The sequence below is a fragment of the Myotis daubentonii genome, chromosome 7 (genome assembly GCF_963259705.1).
Source record: "Myotis daubentonii chromosome 7, mMyoDau2.1, whole genome shotgun sequence".
In the NCBI taxonomy this organism is placed as follows: Eukaryota; Metazoa; Chordata; class Mammalia; order Chiroptera; family Vespertilionidae; genus Myotis; species Myotis daubentonii.
Genome location: NC_081846.1, coordinates 62,298,597 through 62,317,229, shown reverse-complemented (window position 1 = coordinate 62,317,229; position 18,633 = coordinate 62,298,597). Strand labels below are relative to the sequence as shown.

The window sequence follows — 18,633 nt, the reverse complement described above, 5'->3', positions numbered from 1 at the left end:
TTCTGAATCATCAACCAGTTGGTTAACACAGATTTTTTTAAGAATGACATGCAGAAAGGACAGAGCAGGAAAATGCTTGCTTTTTTTTTTACTTATAAGACTTCTGTTCTAAAAATGTACCTTGAATCCTTAGACCTGGTCATCTATAAAGATTCTTTTTGTCTCTTTAGTCTACAGTCTAATATATATATATATATATATATATATATATATATATATATATATATATATATATATATATATATATATATTTTCCCCTTCTTAGTCTCTTTCCCTAGCACATATCATAGCATGATTAAAACAGATCTTGCCCAGATTTTACATAAAATACATACCCTCAAAATAGTATAGGGTCAACCATGGGTTTGAATAAAGCTCTTACCTGAGAACTTGTTGAAGGAAAAGTAATTCCTTCTTCTTTCATAGATTTAATAGTTGCAGATATCAGACTAAACTGAGGGTCCTTTTGAAATTCTTCTGACCACTCCACCATTAAAGATTTCAATTTTTCACATACTTTAGGATGAGCCTTTAAAAAAAGGCAAAGAAAAAACAATTGTGGTTAAAATTAGTACGTGAATTATTTAACAACAAAGAGAATTATCACCGAAATTTTCTTTGCTTAAACATCAACAAAAGGCCAACAATATCTAGCCTGGATGAGTACTTGATAGATATTTACATTTTAAGATACAGTTATTTCTTGAGAAATTACCCTTTTTGAACATCAATTTCTAAGCCTTACTGTAATGACAACAAATCTTTTATATTCAGAGATCAGTTTTCCTATGTTTTCTTAACATTAACATTTTTATGCCAACCAAACAAAAATCTGGTGCTTCAAGAGTTTCCATTTCAAAGAAATCAGTAACACCAACCCTGTAGGGAAGACCCCCTCCATCCTGCTCTAAACTAAAAGCCCCCTTTGCTCTCCATCTCTAATGGGAATCGTACAGACAGACGGTGGTTCATCTGGACTCTAGTAACAGAAACCTGAACCTGAACCTCAGCTATGCTACTTACTATCTGGCACGACTTTGGACAAGTTACTTAATTTCTAACCCTCAGTTTCTGCATCTATAAAATAAGAATGACAAGAGAAGCTAACTCCTAAGTGTTGTCAACACATTAAACAAGAGTATATGTAAAATGCTTAAAGCAGCGGCTGCCAACTAACCATCGGTGAAGACCACCAGCTATTATCATTAGCATTATGCTTTGGGAAAGAAAACAGTTTTTGGTGCTACAAGTGAAAACAACAAATTTTAGAACAGTATTTCATTACAAATTTATCTAAAATTGATTTTATTTACAATACTTTATTAATGCTCATATAGTTAAAATGACATAGAGTACATACATATTTTAATAACTTAAATATCTTTTAAAAATTTACCTTATTTTTTATCACAGCACGTACTTCTGTTGCAAAATCACGGGAACATACTTCTAAATGAAATATTTTTCCACAGTTTGCCACACAAGCCTCAAGAAGCTGTAATTAAAATAAAAATCAATATAAATATGTTGAGATAGTATCTTAATAAAATATACATTTAAAATTTTGATAAAATAATAACGACTTTTACTTACAGTTAATGCCTGCAGAGCAACATGAGGAACCTTATGATTTACCCTTTTCATTATGGCTTTTAGGCAATCTTTTGCTCTAAGAAAAAAATGAAGGGTAAGTATTTATTCAGAATTTCAAATCAAACATTAAAAATATGAGGTATACTACTACCAAAAAACTTTAAATTTAAAAATAAAATCCTGCAAACTTTACTTTACTTCATTATGGGAATAAATCTATAAAACGACTCTACACAATCTTATGTTCATAGACTTGTAGAAGTTAAAAAAAAATAAAAGCTTGTTGCAAAAGTTACATATTCCAAAACCAAGAGCCAAATCATTTCAAAAAAGGTCCGTCAACACAAGAGAACTATTATCATATAAAAATATATTTTCATTTGTTCAAGACAGACTTAGCTTTCAGACAGCAAATTCTTATGTTCAAAAGTGAGCAAGATAAACAGTCTTTAAGGTTTCAGTGTAAACATGCATGAATGGACCCTGAAAAACGTAATATTAAAACATGCTTTCATCAGTCTTCTAAACTTCTAAAGTATAATTCAGCTTAATTGCTACATCTCCCCAAAAGTACCCTTTTTTATATTCACTTTTTTCATTATGATGTTATTCACCTATTCATTACTGAAAGATTTTTCAGCATATTACCTATTACATTTATCTACTTCATTATTAAAAGACTCCCATACATGTCTAAGTTACAAGAGAAATTCCTGAACAACTAGTCAATGCATTGTTAATATGTCTCTACTGTGTCACGGATTTATGTATTTTAATTTATCTCAGGTTTTCAGTTGAACTCTTTTCCATTTGTTCTTTAAGGATAAGGTCTATCCCATAAATCCTGCCACCATGATCACTTTATTTTTATTCCCCCCAAAATAAATAGTAAAACCCCATTTTCTTTTCTAAGTTACACCAAGAAAAGAGACACAGGTTACTAAGTCCCTAGACATTTACTGAGCATGATGGGCATCTTACCCATTAGGAGTGCTTCCAACTTTGTCACATATGTCCATAATAAGACTCCAATCTTCCGTAGTGTTGTACTCATTTGTGGCTTTTTCTATAAGATATCAGCACACACAAAAATTAGGACATATGTTATGTAACATAAAATACTAAGAAAGGCATAGAATAAGCCCTGCCTTTGCTTTTGCTAAATATAAAAGAACTATGAAAAAAACTTCAGAAGATATGGTATTTTTACTAATTTTAATTTTAAATAATGTTGTAAGGTGCACCAATAAAGTGTCTTCTAAATATCCTATCTAATAAAAGAGAAAGATGGTAATTGGCATACGACCGCTACCCTTCCCATTGGCTAATCAGGGAGATATGCAAATTAACTCCCAGCCAAGATGGCGGCCGGCAGCCAGGCAGCTTGAAACTAACATGAGGCTTGCTTGCTTCAGTGATGGAGGACTCCAACATTCCCCACCTGACTTGCCGGCCTCTCAGCTGCAACTCTAAGCAACTATGTTGCAAATATAGAAGCTAAAAAACCCCCAGAAACCTGCTTTACTCAGCCGAGCTTCAGCCAGCCGGACCGCAACATTGTATCAAATACAGACGGTAAACAAAGGCCAGAAATCTGTTTTCAGCAGCCGAGGCCTCAGAGCTAAAGCTGGCCCAGAATAAAAAAAAAAAAAAAGAAAAAAAGGAGCAGTTGGGAGCTTCAGTCACCCATCAGGCTGAAAACGGCCCTCAGCCCCTCAGCCAGACTGGCCAGGCACCCCAGTGGGGACCCCCACCCTGAAGGGTGTGTGACCAGCTGCAAACAGCCATCATCCCCTCACCCAGGCTGGCCAGGCACCCCAGTGGGGACCCCCACCCTGATCCAGGACACCCTTCAGGGCAAACCAGCCAGCCCCACCCATGCACCAGGCCTCTATTCTATATAGTAAAAGGGTAATATGCCTCCCGGCACCCGGATCAGCGGAGCCGCGAGGTCTCCCAGCACTGGAATCAGCGTGACAGGGGGCAGCACCCAAAACCTCTGATCACCCTGCAGCTCTGTGTGTGACAGGGTGCAGCGCCCCAACCCCCTGATCCGCCCTGCTCTGTGTGTGATGGGGGATGGTGCCCCAAACCCCCTGATAGGCCCTGCTCTGTGAGTGACAGTGGGGAGCTCCTCACCCGCCTCATCAGCCCTGCTCTGTGTGTGACAGGGTACGGAGCCCCAACCCCCCTGATGGGCCCTGCTCTGTGCATGACAGGGGGCAGCGCCCCAACCCCCTGATCCGCCCTCTTCTGTGCGTGACAGGGGGTGGCGCCGCAACTTCCCTATCGACCCTGCCTTGAGTGTGACAGGGGGCGGTGCCCCAACCCCCCAATTGGCCGTACCCTGAGCGTGACTAGGGGTGGCATCGCAACCTCCAGATCCGCCCTGCTCTATGCATGACAGGGGCGGCGCCCCAACTCCCCAATCGGCCCTGCTCTGAGCCCAACCAGGGGCTGCACCTAGGGATTGGGCCTGCCCTCTGCCACCCGGGAGCAGGCCTAAGCCAGCAAGTCGTTATCTCCCAAGGGGTCCCAGACTGCGAGAGGGCACAGGCCGGGCTGAGGGACCCCCTCTCCCCCCCGAGTGCACAAATTTTTGTGCACCGGGCCTCTAGTCTATATATAAAAGGCTAAGTGACCATCTGACTGTCCGACCAGCCAGTACCTATGATGCGCACTGACCACCAGGAAGCAGATGCTCAACGCAGGAGCTGCTGAGCTGTGGTGACTTAGCAGCTGCGGTTCTCAGTATGTCAGAGAACCGGTTTTAGCCCAATCCCCACAGGCCAGGCTGAAGGACTTCACCTGCCAGAGGGACCCCCGCTCACTCCGCAGACGGCCTTCGAGCCAAGGTGCCACCCCAAGAATTCTAATTTCCTTTCAATGTGCATGAATCCGTGCACCAGGCCACTAGTAGTTAATAATAATAACATTTACATGAACTTTTTAAACAGCTTTACTGAAATATAATTCACATTCTAATAAAATTTGCCCATGTAAAGTGTGAATAAATTTATATTCACAATTTGATGTTTTTAGTATAATTAGAGACTTGTGAAACTATCACCACTATCTAATTTTAGAACATTTTCATTACCCTAAAAAGAAATCCATACCCATTGGCAGTCACAGTATAGTCTCGCCCCATCCTCTCCACCCTAGTCCACTAATCTACTTTGTATCTCTATAGGTTCCTATTCTGGATTTTTCATATAAATAAAATCATGCAGCATATGGTTTTTACTGACTGCCTTCTTTAATTTAGCACAATGTTTTTAAGATTCACCCATGTTGAAGAATGTATCAGTACTTTACTTCGTTTTATTGCTGAATATTATTCCATTGTATAGATAATACCTTATTTTATTTCACCACCAGTTGGTGAACATTCCTGTATTTTTTTTTTAACTTCTTGGTTAATATAAATAAGGCAATGCTGCTATGAATGCTTGTGTACAAATTTTTGTGTGGATGCATGCTTTTATACCTCTTTGATATATACCTAGGAGAATTGCTGAATCTCACAGTAACTCTATTTAATTTTATTAGGATGTGGCAGTTTTTCAAAGCATCTGTACCATTTATTTTCCTACTAGCAATATGTGAATGTTTCATATATAGTTTTAAAACACTCCAAAAATATACTATATTGCCCTCACTGGTGTGGCTCAGTTGGTTTAGTGTCATCCCATGCATCAAAAGGTTGCCAACTTCATGCTCACCTTTTCTCTTTGCTTATGGTGGAGTTTTATTTGTGCTGAACAAATCAATAACTCTTTTCTTTTAATAGTATCTTTCACCATTGTTTTCAACTACCTGAAGATTAAATATTTACCTATATCAGTGGTTCTCAACCTTCGAGCCCTTTAAATACAGTTCCTCATGTTGTGACCCAACCATAAAATTATTTTCGTTGCTACTTCATAACTGTAATGTTGCTACTGTTATGAATCCTCATGTAAATATCTGATATGCAGGATGGTCTTAGGCGACCCCTGTGAAAGGGTCGTTCGACCACCAAAGGGGTCGCGACCCACTGGTTGAGAACCGCTGACCTATATTCTCTTGTGTATATATACTGTTTCTCTTTTATGGGTAAATCTTTAGTCTACTCAGAAATTTCATTTAGCATATGGTGTGATAGGCACAGATAGAAAAATATTCTTACACAATATCTGAAGTAGATCCAGCATCTAAGAAACTATCCTTTCCTCTTTATTTGAGAAACCAGAATCATTTATTATCAAATCTTAACACACAATTTGGCCATGTGAAACACAATTAAATGTGAAACCTATGCAATACCCTCCAAAACCCTTCTAATAATTTCAAAAATATCTAAACAGAATATTTTTATTTGACTAATTATATAGAAAATTAAAAGCCCTGATTTGAATACCCTATCCAGCAGAGTATTACTCTCTACACATGTAGGGCTCATGATTACTCTTTGTGAAAAGTATAAAATCTGAAGATTTTATAATAGCCTGCCAAAAAGAATTCCATTTTTCAAGTGAACAAAATAGCAGTTAAGTTATGTACTTAGGAGCATTTTCAACTCCTGGAAAAATTTTAAATATTATAATTAAGGAAACATTCTTTGATAGCATGTCACTTTGCCCAGTGTTGGAGCCATATCTCACATTATCCTATGTCAAATGCATAGAAAGTAAGGAGTTAAATGAGCTCTCCTGGGGCCTGTCTGCTAAATTTCCAGGGTTTCGTGGGTGTAAGTCATAGCATTTCATCACCAGGTTTTGATTACTACCTATAGAGAGCTTCATCTACCCAGTGAAACATTTCAGAAAGACTCTAATAATATCATAAAAGAAACAGTCCATAAATAAGGCTCCCCTTCCACAGAGTCCATTATGTTCAACATATAGCTTTAAAAAGAATTCAAGTCTACTCATAAAACTTTTAATAAAATAGGCTCTATCAGTAATAAAAAAAATTAACCATATAAAATAAGAATGCCCACAAGAGATCTTTAAAGCTCCTCCAACTATGTTTGGAAATAAGAACTCATGACTGATCTGCTTCCAACCATGACAAAATATCTGGTACCAGATTTGCTATTCTACCAAAAACAAGTATAAAACAGGCCAAAATATATGAGGCAACTGTGTTCAGAAAATGAATAATAGTGTAGGTCGAGATCTTTCAGGGGAAGGAAATATGAAATGAACCTCACGATGGCCCCAGATTTCTGCCTGGGAAGACTTTCCTGTCCCAACATAAGGAAAACCAGCCCTAGTAGAGCAACTCAGAGACAGAGACCAGATTTCTGAACACATGCTTCTTGTTAATCAACACCCCTCCCAGTGCGCGCGCGCGCACATAGGCACACAGACAGACACACACACAATTGAGACGCAAGATGAAGTCTAGGAGAGATCACCTACTATGGGGCTGAAAGGTAGTGCAATGCTGGAGTTTTTGGAATTTCTGCCTGTTATGAACTCAATGTCTGTGTCCCCACAAAATTCATCTGTAATTACCTGCCAGTGTAGCAGTATTTGGAGACTGGGCCTCTAGCAAAGTGATTAAGGTAAAATGAGATCGTAAGAATGGGGCCCTAATCCAGCAGGATTAAGTGTCCTTAGAAGAGATACTAGAAAGCGCGCTCTCTCTCTCTCTCTCTCCTCACACACAGAAAGAGATCATGTGAGCACACAGTGAGATGGCGGCCATCTGCATCCCAAGGGGAGAGTCCTCACTAGAAACCAACCCTCTTGGGACTTTGATCTTGGACTTCCAGTCTCCAGAACTGTGAGAAAATACATTTTGGTTGTTTAAGTCATCTAATATATGGTATTAAGTTATGGCAGGCCGAACAGACTAACACTCCAGCCAACTAGAGTAGAGAGAACAATTCCGACATTCAGTTGAAACCCCCAAAACACCACATTTTAGGAGTAAAGGTCCCTAGAATTTAGTTCAATATCAAAATAGGTCTGCCTCATAAAGAAAACAAAACCTGACAAAAACCTAAAAGATCCTCCAATGATATTAACTACCTGACAGAACAAAACTCAACACTTTTTAAAAGAAGACAACTAGCCACTTCCTTAAAAGAATAACTACAATGACCAGTATAAAGTAAAAAAAAATGCCCTAACTGGTTTGGCTCAGTGGATAGAGCGTCGGCCTGTGGACTGAAGGGTACCAGATTCGATTCCGATCAAGGGCATGTACCTTGGTTGCAGGCACATCCCCAGTAGGGGGTGTGCAGGAGGCAGCTGATCAATGTTTCTCTCTCATTGATGTTTTAATTCTCTATCCCTCTACTTTCCTCTCTGTAAAAAAAATCAATAAAATATATTTTTTTTAAAAAAAGAAATGGTATTGAAAGGACAGCATCTCAACTAAAATTATTCACTGGATAAGCTTAAAAGCAGATTGAAAATTACAGAAACAGTGAACATGAAGAAAGGTCAATAAAAGTAACCAAATTTGCCAAACCGGTTTGGCTCAGTGGATAGAGCCTCCGCCTGTGGACTGAAAGGTCCCAGGTTTGGTTCCGGTCAAGGGCATGTACCTTGGTTGTGGGCACATCCCCAGTAGGAGGTGTGCAGGAGGCAGCAGATCGATGTTTCTGTCTATCCCTCTCCCTTCCTCTCTGTAAAAAATCAATAAAATACATTAAAAAAAAAAAGTAAACAAATTTGAAGAACAGAGAAATAAAGATTAAGAAACTTATTTGTTTTTTAAAACTTTCTCTAACAAAATACTGCAAATTAAATAGTTTAAAATACCACCTGTTACTAATTCATAATTCTGTAGTTCAAAATCTAAGCAGGCTTGCCTAGGTTCCATGATCAAGATATTCAAGGCTTGTTGTTGGGAGATTGATGTTATTTAACTAAAACATGGTAACTAAATTCATGCACATTGGAACTATGTAAAGTGAGTAAACTAAGGCAGAGTTTAAATCTTTTTTCAAATGTACATGGAACTACCAAAAACTAGAAATAATTTAGGATAATATACACAATATATTCTCTGAGTACAATATGTTTTTATCAGATCAAATGTAAAACCCAATCACATGGAAATTAATCATGTAACCAAGACTATGATAGGAAGGCTGGGTGAAAAAGGTGAAGGGATTGAGCCAAAAAAAACCCACAAAGATTATAATAGAAGCCAACATAAAATTTTATTATAATTAGGCTACAACACATTAATACCTTGAGGGAAAATTATTTTTAATGTGTTAATAAGAAAACAATTATTTTTATACCTTAAAATTATAGAATAGAAAAAAACTGGCAAAAGAATTTCTTTAGAGCAGAAATAAACTAGGAAATGGAAAGCAAGTAAATGAGTAGAATTCATTTTGGTATTACACGGAAACCACAGCTGCCAGTTTCTACTAAAGATATAAAAATGTTCTTTCTTTGGACCAATTCATTATAAACTGAAAAATTATTTGAGAAATGTAAGAGTTTGCGAGTTGTCAGTTATCAAAAAAAATTCAGTAATGAACAATTTTTAATTCTATATGCTATCTTTTTAAAATTATATACTAGGTGTACTGGTAAATAATGTGGATTTTTTTTCAGTAGCTGGAGTTGATATATATGCAATTTGATATGTATGCTATTTTGTTGTATTGACAACAAGCTTCAAAATTTCGTATGTCAAATTTTCTGAAGGTGTTAACATCATCGGTATTTTTACGCTTAAAAATGTCTAATTTCGTGCCAAAAAAAAGAGCATTTGCAGGAAGTTTTAATTCATTTATTTTGAAGTGCTGCTGAAAGTTATCGTATACTTCAAGAAGCTTATGGTAAACATGCTCCATCTCAATATACTTGTGAATGCTGGTTTAAACGCTTTAAAAGTGATGATTTCTATGTGAAAGGCAAAGAACGTCCAGGTCAATTTGAACCACGCTTTGATGGTAAAACGACCAGAATGGACCAGAAGACACGGCAAAGTAATTTTGCTTCAGATAACGCACCCTCACACACTTCAAAACCAGTTAAAGACACGTTAAAGGATCTTGTCTGGGAATTATTAACCCACCCGCCGTATTCACCAGACCTTGCTCCTTCAGATTACCACTTGTTCTGATCGATGGTACACGCACTTTCTGAGCAGCACTTCAAAACGTAAGAAAAAAGTGGAAAATTGGGTATCTGAATGGTTTGCCTCAAAGCAAGAAAAGTTCTATTGGGACAGTATCCACAAATTACCTGAAAGATGGGGGAAATGTGTAGCTAGCAATGGGCATTACTTTGAATAAAGCACTTTTGATGTTTCTCTTGAAATTATCATGTTTTCTTTTATTACAAAATCCGCATTATTAACCGGTACACCTAGTATATATAAAAGCCAAGCGACCAGAATAACTGGAACGACTGGTCGCTATGACAAGCACTCGGCAGGGCCAGCCGGCCAACCTCCTGCAGCCCCGATTGGGGTGGGCAGGCTGGAACCCACCCATGCACGAATTCGTGCACCGGGCCTCTAGTACTAAATAATAGGGGTATTGTATATAACAAAATTTTTAAATCCTTCATCATTTCCCTTCATGCTTTCAAAAGAGACCTACTAAATCTATCTTCTGAGGTTCATTAAAAGTCAGTCAGAACTGTAACTACTTCCCAGGACCTTCAATTTTCGACATTCCTTAACTAGAGGAGACTAAAGAAAGTCCTCTTTGAATGGAACAGTAATAGCTGTCACAAATAGGTCTCAATAGTAAAAAATGTTAGAGGTGTTGTGTCATAGGAACAGAGAGGTGCTTGTCCCTTAAGCATAGCATATTTCCATTAAGAAAATAACATAAGAATAGTCTAGAAGATGGAAGCAATATTTATTACTACACAAGAAGGACTGAAGATGCCAATAGGCTAGGGTGAAGTTCAGTCCTATAAAGAAAACATATGTTTGGACAATACCAAAATTTCTCAGGTTTCTAGGAACAATATTCTCACCAATGTTACTATTTGAAATAGGAAAAAGACTGAAAGCTAATACACTTTTTAAAAATTTTGTTAATAAATGAAAACGTAAAAAAACACCCTCCCTCCCCCTGAAAAAAAAAACACCCAAGGTAGGGGAGGGAGGTTAGATTTGAGTATACATGGCAAGCAAAAAGGGGAACAAAACACAGGAGAAAAAGAAATGATATACTTTAAGTTTTGTTTTGATATCTGGGTGATAGATGGCTAGAACTATCAGCTGTCAAATGACCAGTGTTTGATACTCCACATGACATACTATAAATAAAATGTACTCTTTTAACATTAAGAACATCTCTGGGGTCCTTTCATTTAAACAAACAAAGGCAGTACAAAGACACATCCATGTAAGTACACTGCTATAGTATTATTATACTGTACATTCACTTGTGGAAAATCATCCTCTCGCCCACTTACCGTACTTTCAAACAATAATCTAAATAAGTTTTCTAGTAGAATTAAAGAATAAAAATGTGTATTTTAAGTGTCAACATGATCAGTTCATAAGAAACAAAAGTATAAATTACAATGTCTTTTCTCTTAAATCCTAAAAGAGCCTAAAATAAATTCCCTTTTATGATTTGACCAAATGATCAAAAAACAAAGGCCCAAAACAGGTAAGACTATCAAAGTGAAGAAAAACAAGACTGGGGACTTGCCCTACCACATATAAAGGTCACTGAGATTAGACTGTGGTATTGGTGCCTGATAGCTAAAGAGAACAGCGTGGAACAGAAAGCACAGACACAGGCCTCGTGAAAGGAGATGTACTGTATGAAGGAGAGGGTTCTCCAAAATAGTGGGGAAAGGATAGACAATTCAGTAAATGGTGATTAAACAAATTGATTATTGTCTATTGTCAATTGACTATCCAATTAATCCTTCCTGGGAACTTACACTAAGATTGAGTCTAGGTGCATTGAAGACCTGTGAAAATCAAAACTTTAATAAAACTTTCAGAAGAAAACATGACAAAAATCCTTATAAACTCAGGGTACAGAAAGCTTTCTTAAACAAGAAATATAAAATCAAGGGCGAAGCCTTGGCCAGAATAGCTCAGTTGGTTAGAGCATTGACCCAATACACCAAAGTTGCGGGTTCGATCTCTGATCAGGGTACATATAAGAATCAACCAGTGAATGCACAAATCAGTGGAACAACAAATCGATGTACTGGTATTTCTCTCTCTCTTGCTCCCTCCCTCTCTTCCTCTCTCTAAAATCAATCAATCAAACAATACATTCTTTTTAAAGCAGGGAAGAAAAATAACTAAATTAAAACTTAATTTTCTTAACAATAAAAGACATCCGAAACAAGTACAAAGAAGCAACAAACTGGGATCTATATTTGCAATTCTCATAACCAATAAAAGGTTAGTAGAGAATTATATGGAACCCTAAAAAAAAAAAAAAATCCTACAGAATAAGTAAAAGTAATGAGAAGGCAATTTATAAAAATACAAATGGAATGACCAAGAAATATATGATGTTCAATTTCACTAGCAATGAAGTTAAAATAAAATGAAAACAATGCCCTATTTCACATCCATCAAACTGGCATAAATTTAAAATCTGACAATACCCAGTGTTAATGAGAATGTGGAACAATAGGGACTCATTCCACCACTCGTGGGAGTAAAATCTCCCACAAACACTTAGATGGGTAATTCTGCTATCTAATATTTTGCAACTCTGCACTATCCACACTTTTTTTTTTTTAATATATTTTATTGATTTTTCACAGAGAGGAAGGGAGAGAGATAGAGAGTTAGAAACATCGATGAGAGAGAAACATCGATCAGCTGCCTCCTGCACACTCCCCTCTGGAGATGTGCCCGCAACCAAGGTACATGCCCTTGACCGGAAATCGAACCTGGGACCCCTCAGTCCACAGGCTGACGCTCTATCCACTGAGCCAAACCGGTTACGGCTATCCACACTTTTAAAAGGAATTCCTCTTCAAGATACAATCCCTGGAGAATCTCTCAGTCATGTGAATAAGAAAATCATGGATAAGAACTTTTACTGCAATGTTGACTGTAATAACAAAAAACTGGGGAGAAAAACTTCATGTCCATTAATGGGAGACTGAATAAAAAATGTGGTATAAGCATACAGTGGAATATCACATAGCTCTTAAAATTAATGAACTAAAGCCAGGAATATCACAAAAAAATGCTGGATGACAAGCTGCAAATGAAATGCACAGAATGATACTTTTTATGAAGTTTAAAAACATATAAAGCAATACATGTAGTATACTGGTATGCACAGTACATACAGTTGACCCTCGAACAACAATGGGTTTGATTTGCATGGTCCCACTTATATGCAAATTGTTTTCCATAGACAATTTGAAAAAAATTTCTGATGAACCAGAGCCTAAAACAGATGACATAAACTTTTGGTGTTGATAATCCAATACAATACTGTAAATGTATTTTCGCTTATGATTTTCTTTTTTTTAAATATATTTTTATTATTTCAGAGAGGAAGGGAGAGGTAGAGAGGTTGTTAGTAGTTAAGTTTTAGGGGAGTCATATGAAGATTTTTTTACTGTCCAGAGGGTTGGTTTCCCTAACCCCCATGTTGTTCAAGAGTTATTTTATAATATAACTGTATATTATAATATAACTGTATAATATAACTGTATATTATAAAGCTAGAGTTTATAGCTTTTTGTAGAGTTTTTTTATAGGAACACTACAAAAAACTCTGAGAAGGGAAGCAAAAGAATAGGATGGAACCTCACTGTGTTCAAGAATTGACATAAGTACATAGATGTTATAAATTTGAACATATTTGTATTACTGAAGTACAATCAATATCTACTTTTATATTAGGGTTTCTTGTAAATATAAAATTCCCAAGTTAACTCATTTTCAAGTTCTAATATAACACAAACCAAAGACACAACAATACACGCATTCAAATTTCCCTTTTAAGATATAAGTTCACACTTCAATCCACTGTCAGAATTTTATAGAGGTAGAATTTGAGGTCAGCTTTGTGGGACACAAGTAGGTGTATCTTTAAGGAAGGAGATACCAAGGTTGTTAAAAAAAAAAAAAAAAAAAAAAGCAAAAGCCTATTAGTGAATAGTAAATGGCAAAGGCAGAACCTTGCAAGAAAGATTGCCTGGACTAAGAAGAAAAAGATAAGCAAATAGAACTGGAGTTAGGGAGCAAAACAGACAAGTCACGAGTCAGGAACCAATGCAGTGAGATGGAAAAATTAGTACAGAATATAAGGAAATGACATTCCTTTTAACACTAACCACTAAATCGTCCTACTGTGGCTCTGTCCGCATGTTTCATTTTTCCCTTAAAATCTTTTAAGATGGCTGCACCAACCAAAAACCCTATGTTCCCTTTAAGATGCTGGACTGGAGTGTGTGTATATTTTTGTTTTTGCCTCAGCACAGCTTCAAGGGAATTTTATTAAAACAAAAAATAAATCCAGATTTGAATAAATCCAACAAATATTTAAAGAGCTCTCATGCTACCATTCCTAGCATACCAATCAGGATTTGTACATTCTGACTCTGAAAAAAATAGGAATTTCCTGGCCTTTGGCCTGCTTCCATTTGACAAGTCATATTCTATCATCAACTTATGACTCACTACAGCTCTTCCTCTGAATCTGAGAAAAGGGTTTCTTCATGACATGAATGATGTCAGAAAGACTGCTCACCCTCTGGTGAGACTCAATACGAATCAAAGAAACGTAGGTTCATCTTTAAAGGCCCTTAATTACAAAATGACCATACCATAAGGTAAGGTTACTTCTTGTAGGTAGAAATACTGTCAGAAAAGGGGGAGTGGGAAGAGAGGACAGTGTCAATATCTTTACAAACAAAAAGTCTGCCTGGAGGTCTTAGTCTTCTCTTCAAAGATGACTGCTTTAAGTAAAGGGAAGTATGTAAACAAAGCATGTCATGTTATCTCTAGTACTATGATAATCACACTACATGACAACTGCCTTTCTATGTGTATATGTGTCCTCCATTAGACTGAGTTTCCTGAAGGCAGTAATCCAGTCTGTCTATTAAATTTTTGTGTCCCCAGAATTTAATACAATGTCTGACATACAGTAATCATTCAATACATGTTTATTGAATGAAAGGTGAACAAAGATATGACCAAAAAAAAAGAAAAAATGGTAAAAATCTGACTGAATCAAAGAGAGTAAGTGAAAAAGACAATGCATTATGGCAAAGAAACACTTCTGTAGACATCTCAAGTTAAATAATGACTTGCTTGTAACACTTAACCCAGTGGTTCTCAACCTTCTGTCCCTTTAAATACAGTTCCTCATGTTGTGACCCAACCATAAAATTATTTTCATTGCTACTTCATAACTGTAATGTTGCTACTGTTATGAATCCTCATGTAAATATCTGATATGCAGGATGGTCTTAGGCGACCCCTGTGAAAGGGTCGTTCGACCGCCAAAGGGGTCGTGACCCACAGGGTGAGAACCACTGGAGAAGTTACAGATGGATCTCAATTAAATTTGCTCCTTCACCTTTAAAAAGTCTTTTGGATACTGACAATCACACTTGAGTTAATAAGTACTTAAGGTTTGGTTAATGGCAATGTCCATGAAATAATCTATACACAGCTGTATTTTTATGTCTGCACAGCAGTGCCTCTTACTACATTGGTACTAAACTGTGAAAACAACTCAACCCACTTCTAGAAGTTTTCAATCAGAAAACAGTGGGCTTCCAGAAAAGATTTCCCTTGAAGAAAGAGTTCCACAGTTTTAAAATTAGAAAATCATTTGTCTTATTCTAGTTTCCCCATTCTGTTTTATTTCACTAGCACACAATGAAAGTCTTCACACCAGCAATCTATATATATAAAAGGCTAAGTGTCCATCCAACCGGTAGCTATGATGCACACTGACCACCAGGGAGCAGAGAGTCAACACAGGATCTGCCATGATACACACTGGCCATTTACAGACCGGGCGCTGACAAACCAACACTCAGCTTCCCCCAAGTGGGACACAGGCCCCGCCACCACCCCAGATTCACCCCACCAAATCGCAGCCAACGCTGCCAAGACCCCATGGCGCAAAATGCAGCCCACAGCCCAGCCCGAAACAGTTGCTGTGGCACCAGATAATGACATCACATAGCAACGCCCGGCTTCCTCTCCCTAGTGACTAGCCTCCTGGGAATTTCTTCAGCCCAGGAATATGACTTGCTTTATAGCCAGGTGGAAACATTTTACACTTTAACTAAATGTTTGTGAAATGTTTTCAAGTGTCTCATCTCATTTGATTCTCACAGAAGTCCTGGGATAGGTAGATAGGAGACTCGGCAGAATCCTATTTTCTTTTCATTAGCTGGAAAACAGAGATTTAGAAAGTTTAGAAACTTGACCCGACTGAAAAGAAGAAAGAAATGGTGGAACTTGAAAATGACTTCAGGTTTTCTCACTGCACAGAATATAGTCAAACACTGCTACAGTTAAATATTTTACCCTTTGTTCTCCCTGTATGAACTACATTAATAATCTGCCTCGTGTTAATATTTACTGCTGTGTTGCTGACAATTACCTGAAAGAGAAGTTGGGGTGCCTCACTGGGCTGGAAAAAGTTTAGCTAAATCAGAAAGCAGGACTAGTTAAGCAAGTTTATTCTATATCTAAACAAGGCTAAGTTGACTCACGCATGCACAATACATATAAAGCTCTCGCTGGCACCAATCGCACATGTCAATCTGTCATTGTCGGTTATGAATTTGGCTGACAGTTCTATTATAGGGAAAGGGTGAATAGCGATATTTAAATATTTCTCCTAATTAATTTCCTTTCAATGTGCACGAATGCGTGCACCGGGCCACTAGCCACTAGTAAGCAATACGAGTTTCAGTGCAATAAAGGAAGACATCATTAGCAAAGGCTGCTTCCTAAACTTATGACAGTCACGTGTATTAAACTACCAAGGAAAAAAGTTGAATAAAATTATGGAAATACAGCCCTAACTGGTTTGGCTCAGTGGATAGAGCCTCCGACTGAAGGGTCCCAGGTTTGATTCCAGTCAAGGGCATGTACCTTGGTTGCGGGCACATCCCCAATAGGGGTCGTGCAGGAGGCAGCTGATCGATGTTTCTAACTCTCAATCCCTCCCCTTCCTCTCTGTAAAAAATCAATAAAATATATTTTAAAAAATTATGTAAATACATATTTGAAGACTATCTAGGATCAAGATATAAAAACGTTTAGATCTATGGGAATGAAAGTGACTTAAAATGTACATTGTATTTGACTTTTGAACACACTTTTGGAATCACATTAATATATCCAAACAGGGTACTTTTTGGTGTCTTCACAGTAAGAAAATTGTAACTTATGAAACAGGTGGCTCAGGGCTGTGATGTGAAGTACCTGTGTGATCCTGGTAATGTTTAGCCACTCGTTTTTCATTCCACCAAGTCCTAAAGCTCTATCTAGGGTTCTGTTAACTAATCTTACTTGGCCTATTTGTTTTTACTTTGATTCTAGCGCCCCAAATAAAAATAAATAAATAAGTTCTCTTACCCCGTCCATCTTTTTCTCACTTCATGGTCACTGAGCCCAAAGCGCTCCTACAACCCCAGCCAATAAATGCTAGCTGTTCTGGGCGGTTTTGAAACCCTGGGGTTTTCCTTTTCATACCCCAAGACAACATTTCGTAGCACTGGCGCCCGCCAGGGACAGGGCGTAACACTGCCAAAGGCGGTAAACAAATGCTGAAGCCCCGCTCTCAGGGCCGGGGTGCATTCGTGTAGGTGCGAGGGGAATAGATTCTTCCCGCTGAATGGGTCAAGTCAAGGCCTCTAGTGCTGGGCTGCCCTGGACCGCGGGGTCTCCGCATCTGCATCGCCCCCTAAAAGGGCGAGAGGTGCTAACCGGTTCTCCAGGGAGCAAGGAGTCTGCACCGTCAGCTCCCCGACTGCTCCCTCGTCCCCGCGGCCAGCAAGTCCCAGGTCCTTCTTCCCCATTCCTGCGCCTGGCGAGGGGAAAGGCCTCCCCCGGGGTCCCCAGCCTCAGGTGGGCGGGAAGCCCTCCCCCGGCCGCCAGCGATCGGGCGAAGAGACCCTCCGGGCGGCGACGCCCCCTTCTCTCACTCGGCTTTGGCTTCCCAATCCCCGGAGTCGCCACCGCCCACTTTCTACCGCGACTAGCAACAGCCCCGGCCCGGAACCAGCACTTACCCACGTCCTGCTCGAAGGGGTTGGCGGCGAAGAGAGGCATCTCGCCCACACCCGCGCCCTGGTCGCTACGGTCTGGCTGAAACGGGCAGCTGCTCGGGGCTAGAGGACCGGCGGCCGCAGCTTCCTAGACGGCTCCGCTCCGACCGACACCTCCTACTTCCGCCGTCGCACCTGCCTGAGTCCCGCCTGATCCGCCAGCTGCGGGTCCGCGCTCCGCCCCCGGTTCCGCCCCTGGGACGAGGTCCCGGCAGCCGTGAGCATCCTCTCAGCGGCCCTGTCGCCGCTGCCCGCCAGGAGGAGGAGGCAGCCCTTGTTACAGGCCCCCGTAGCCATCAGGCGTTCTCCGTGGACACCTTTCCATCGCTAGGACCCCGGCAAGCCACGGAGCGGGGTCCTTCGAGGGCCGGAAGTTGTCGCGCTTACTACTGGGCGACAAAAGAGGCCCTTAGTTACAGTGCTAGGGCCGTCGCTCTAGGGGACGGTTGTCCGGGGTTTTCTGTGCGAGGCTGCGGGTTCAAACGGCTAAGTAGTTGGTTCCTGAGCGGCAGCCTGGTTCCTGCCGGCAGCCGTGGACCCGCGGTTGCGGTCGCGTCACAGTCCTGTTGCCCTGGAAACTGATGGAGCCTTGGCCTAGAGGCGGCTTTGAGAACGGACAAGGGGTTTGGTTCTTCTCTTGGAGGGCTAATGGCGGTGCACTCTCCCGGTGCCTGAACCTCGCCGGAATAACCACTCTGGGAATAACTTTGACTCTGGGGACTCCTAACGTTTTACTTCCATCGTAAAAAGGCGCCCTGAAAATACTGCTGGACTCTGGGAGTCCAGAGAGGAGCGAGGCACACCCCCTGCCCTCAGGTTG

General features: G+C 39.5%; 1 protein-coding gene across 3 annotated transcripts in view; it reads right to left on the bottom strand.

The window, feature by feature from the left end:
• STAM2 (signal transducing adaptor molecule 2) overlaps positions 1–17,999 on the bottom strand; it is a 40,304-nt gene extending 22,305 nt beyond the window's left edge. Inside the window, exons 1-5 of one of the 3 annotated variants that reach the window (XM_059704453.1) lie at positions 17,778–17,999; positions 2,575–2,659; positions 1,594–1,669; positions 1,397–1,495; positions 383–529 (exon numbers count right to left, since the gene is read on the bottom strand). In XM_059704453.1, coding sequence (XP_059560436.1) covers positions 383–529; positions 1,397–1,495; positions 1,594–1,669; positions 2,575–2,659; positions 17,778–17,817 — 447 coding nt within the window. In that variant the 5' untranslated portion in view covers positions 17,818–17,999. The remainder of the gene's footprint in view (positions 1–382; positions 530–1,396; positions 1,496–1,593; positions 1,670–2,574; positions 2,660–17,777) is intronic. The other 2 variants (XM_059704452.1, XM_059704454.1) reach the window with 2 other exon arrangements.
• Positions 18,000–18,633: the final 634 nt, after the last annotated feature.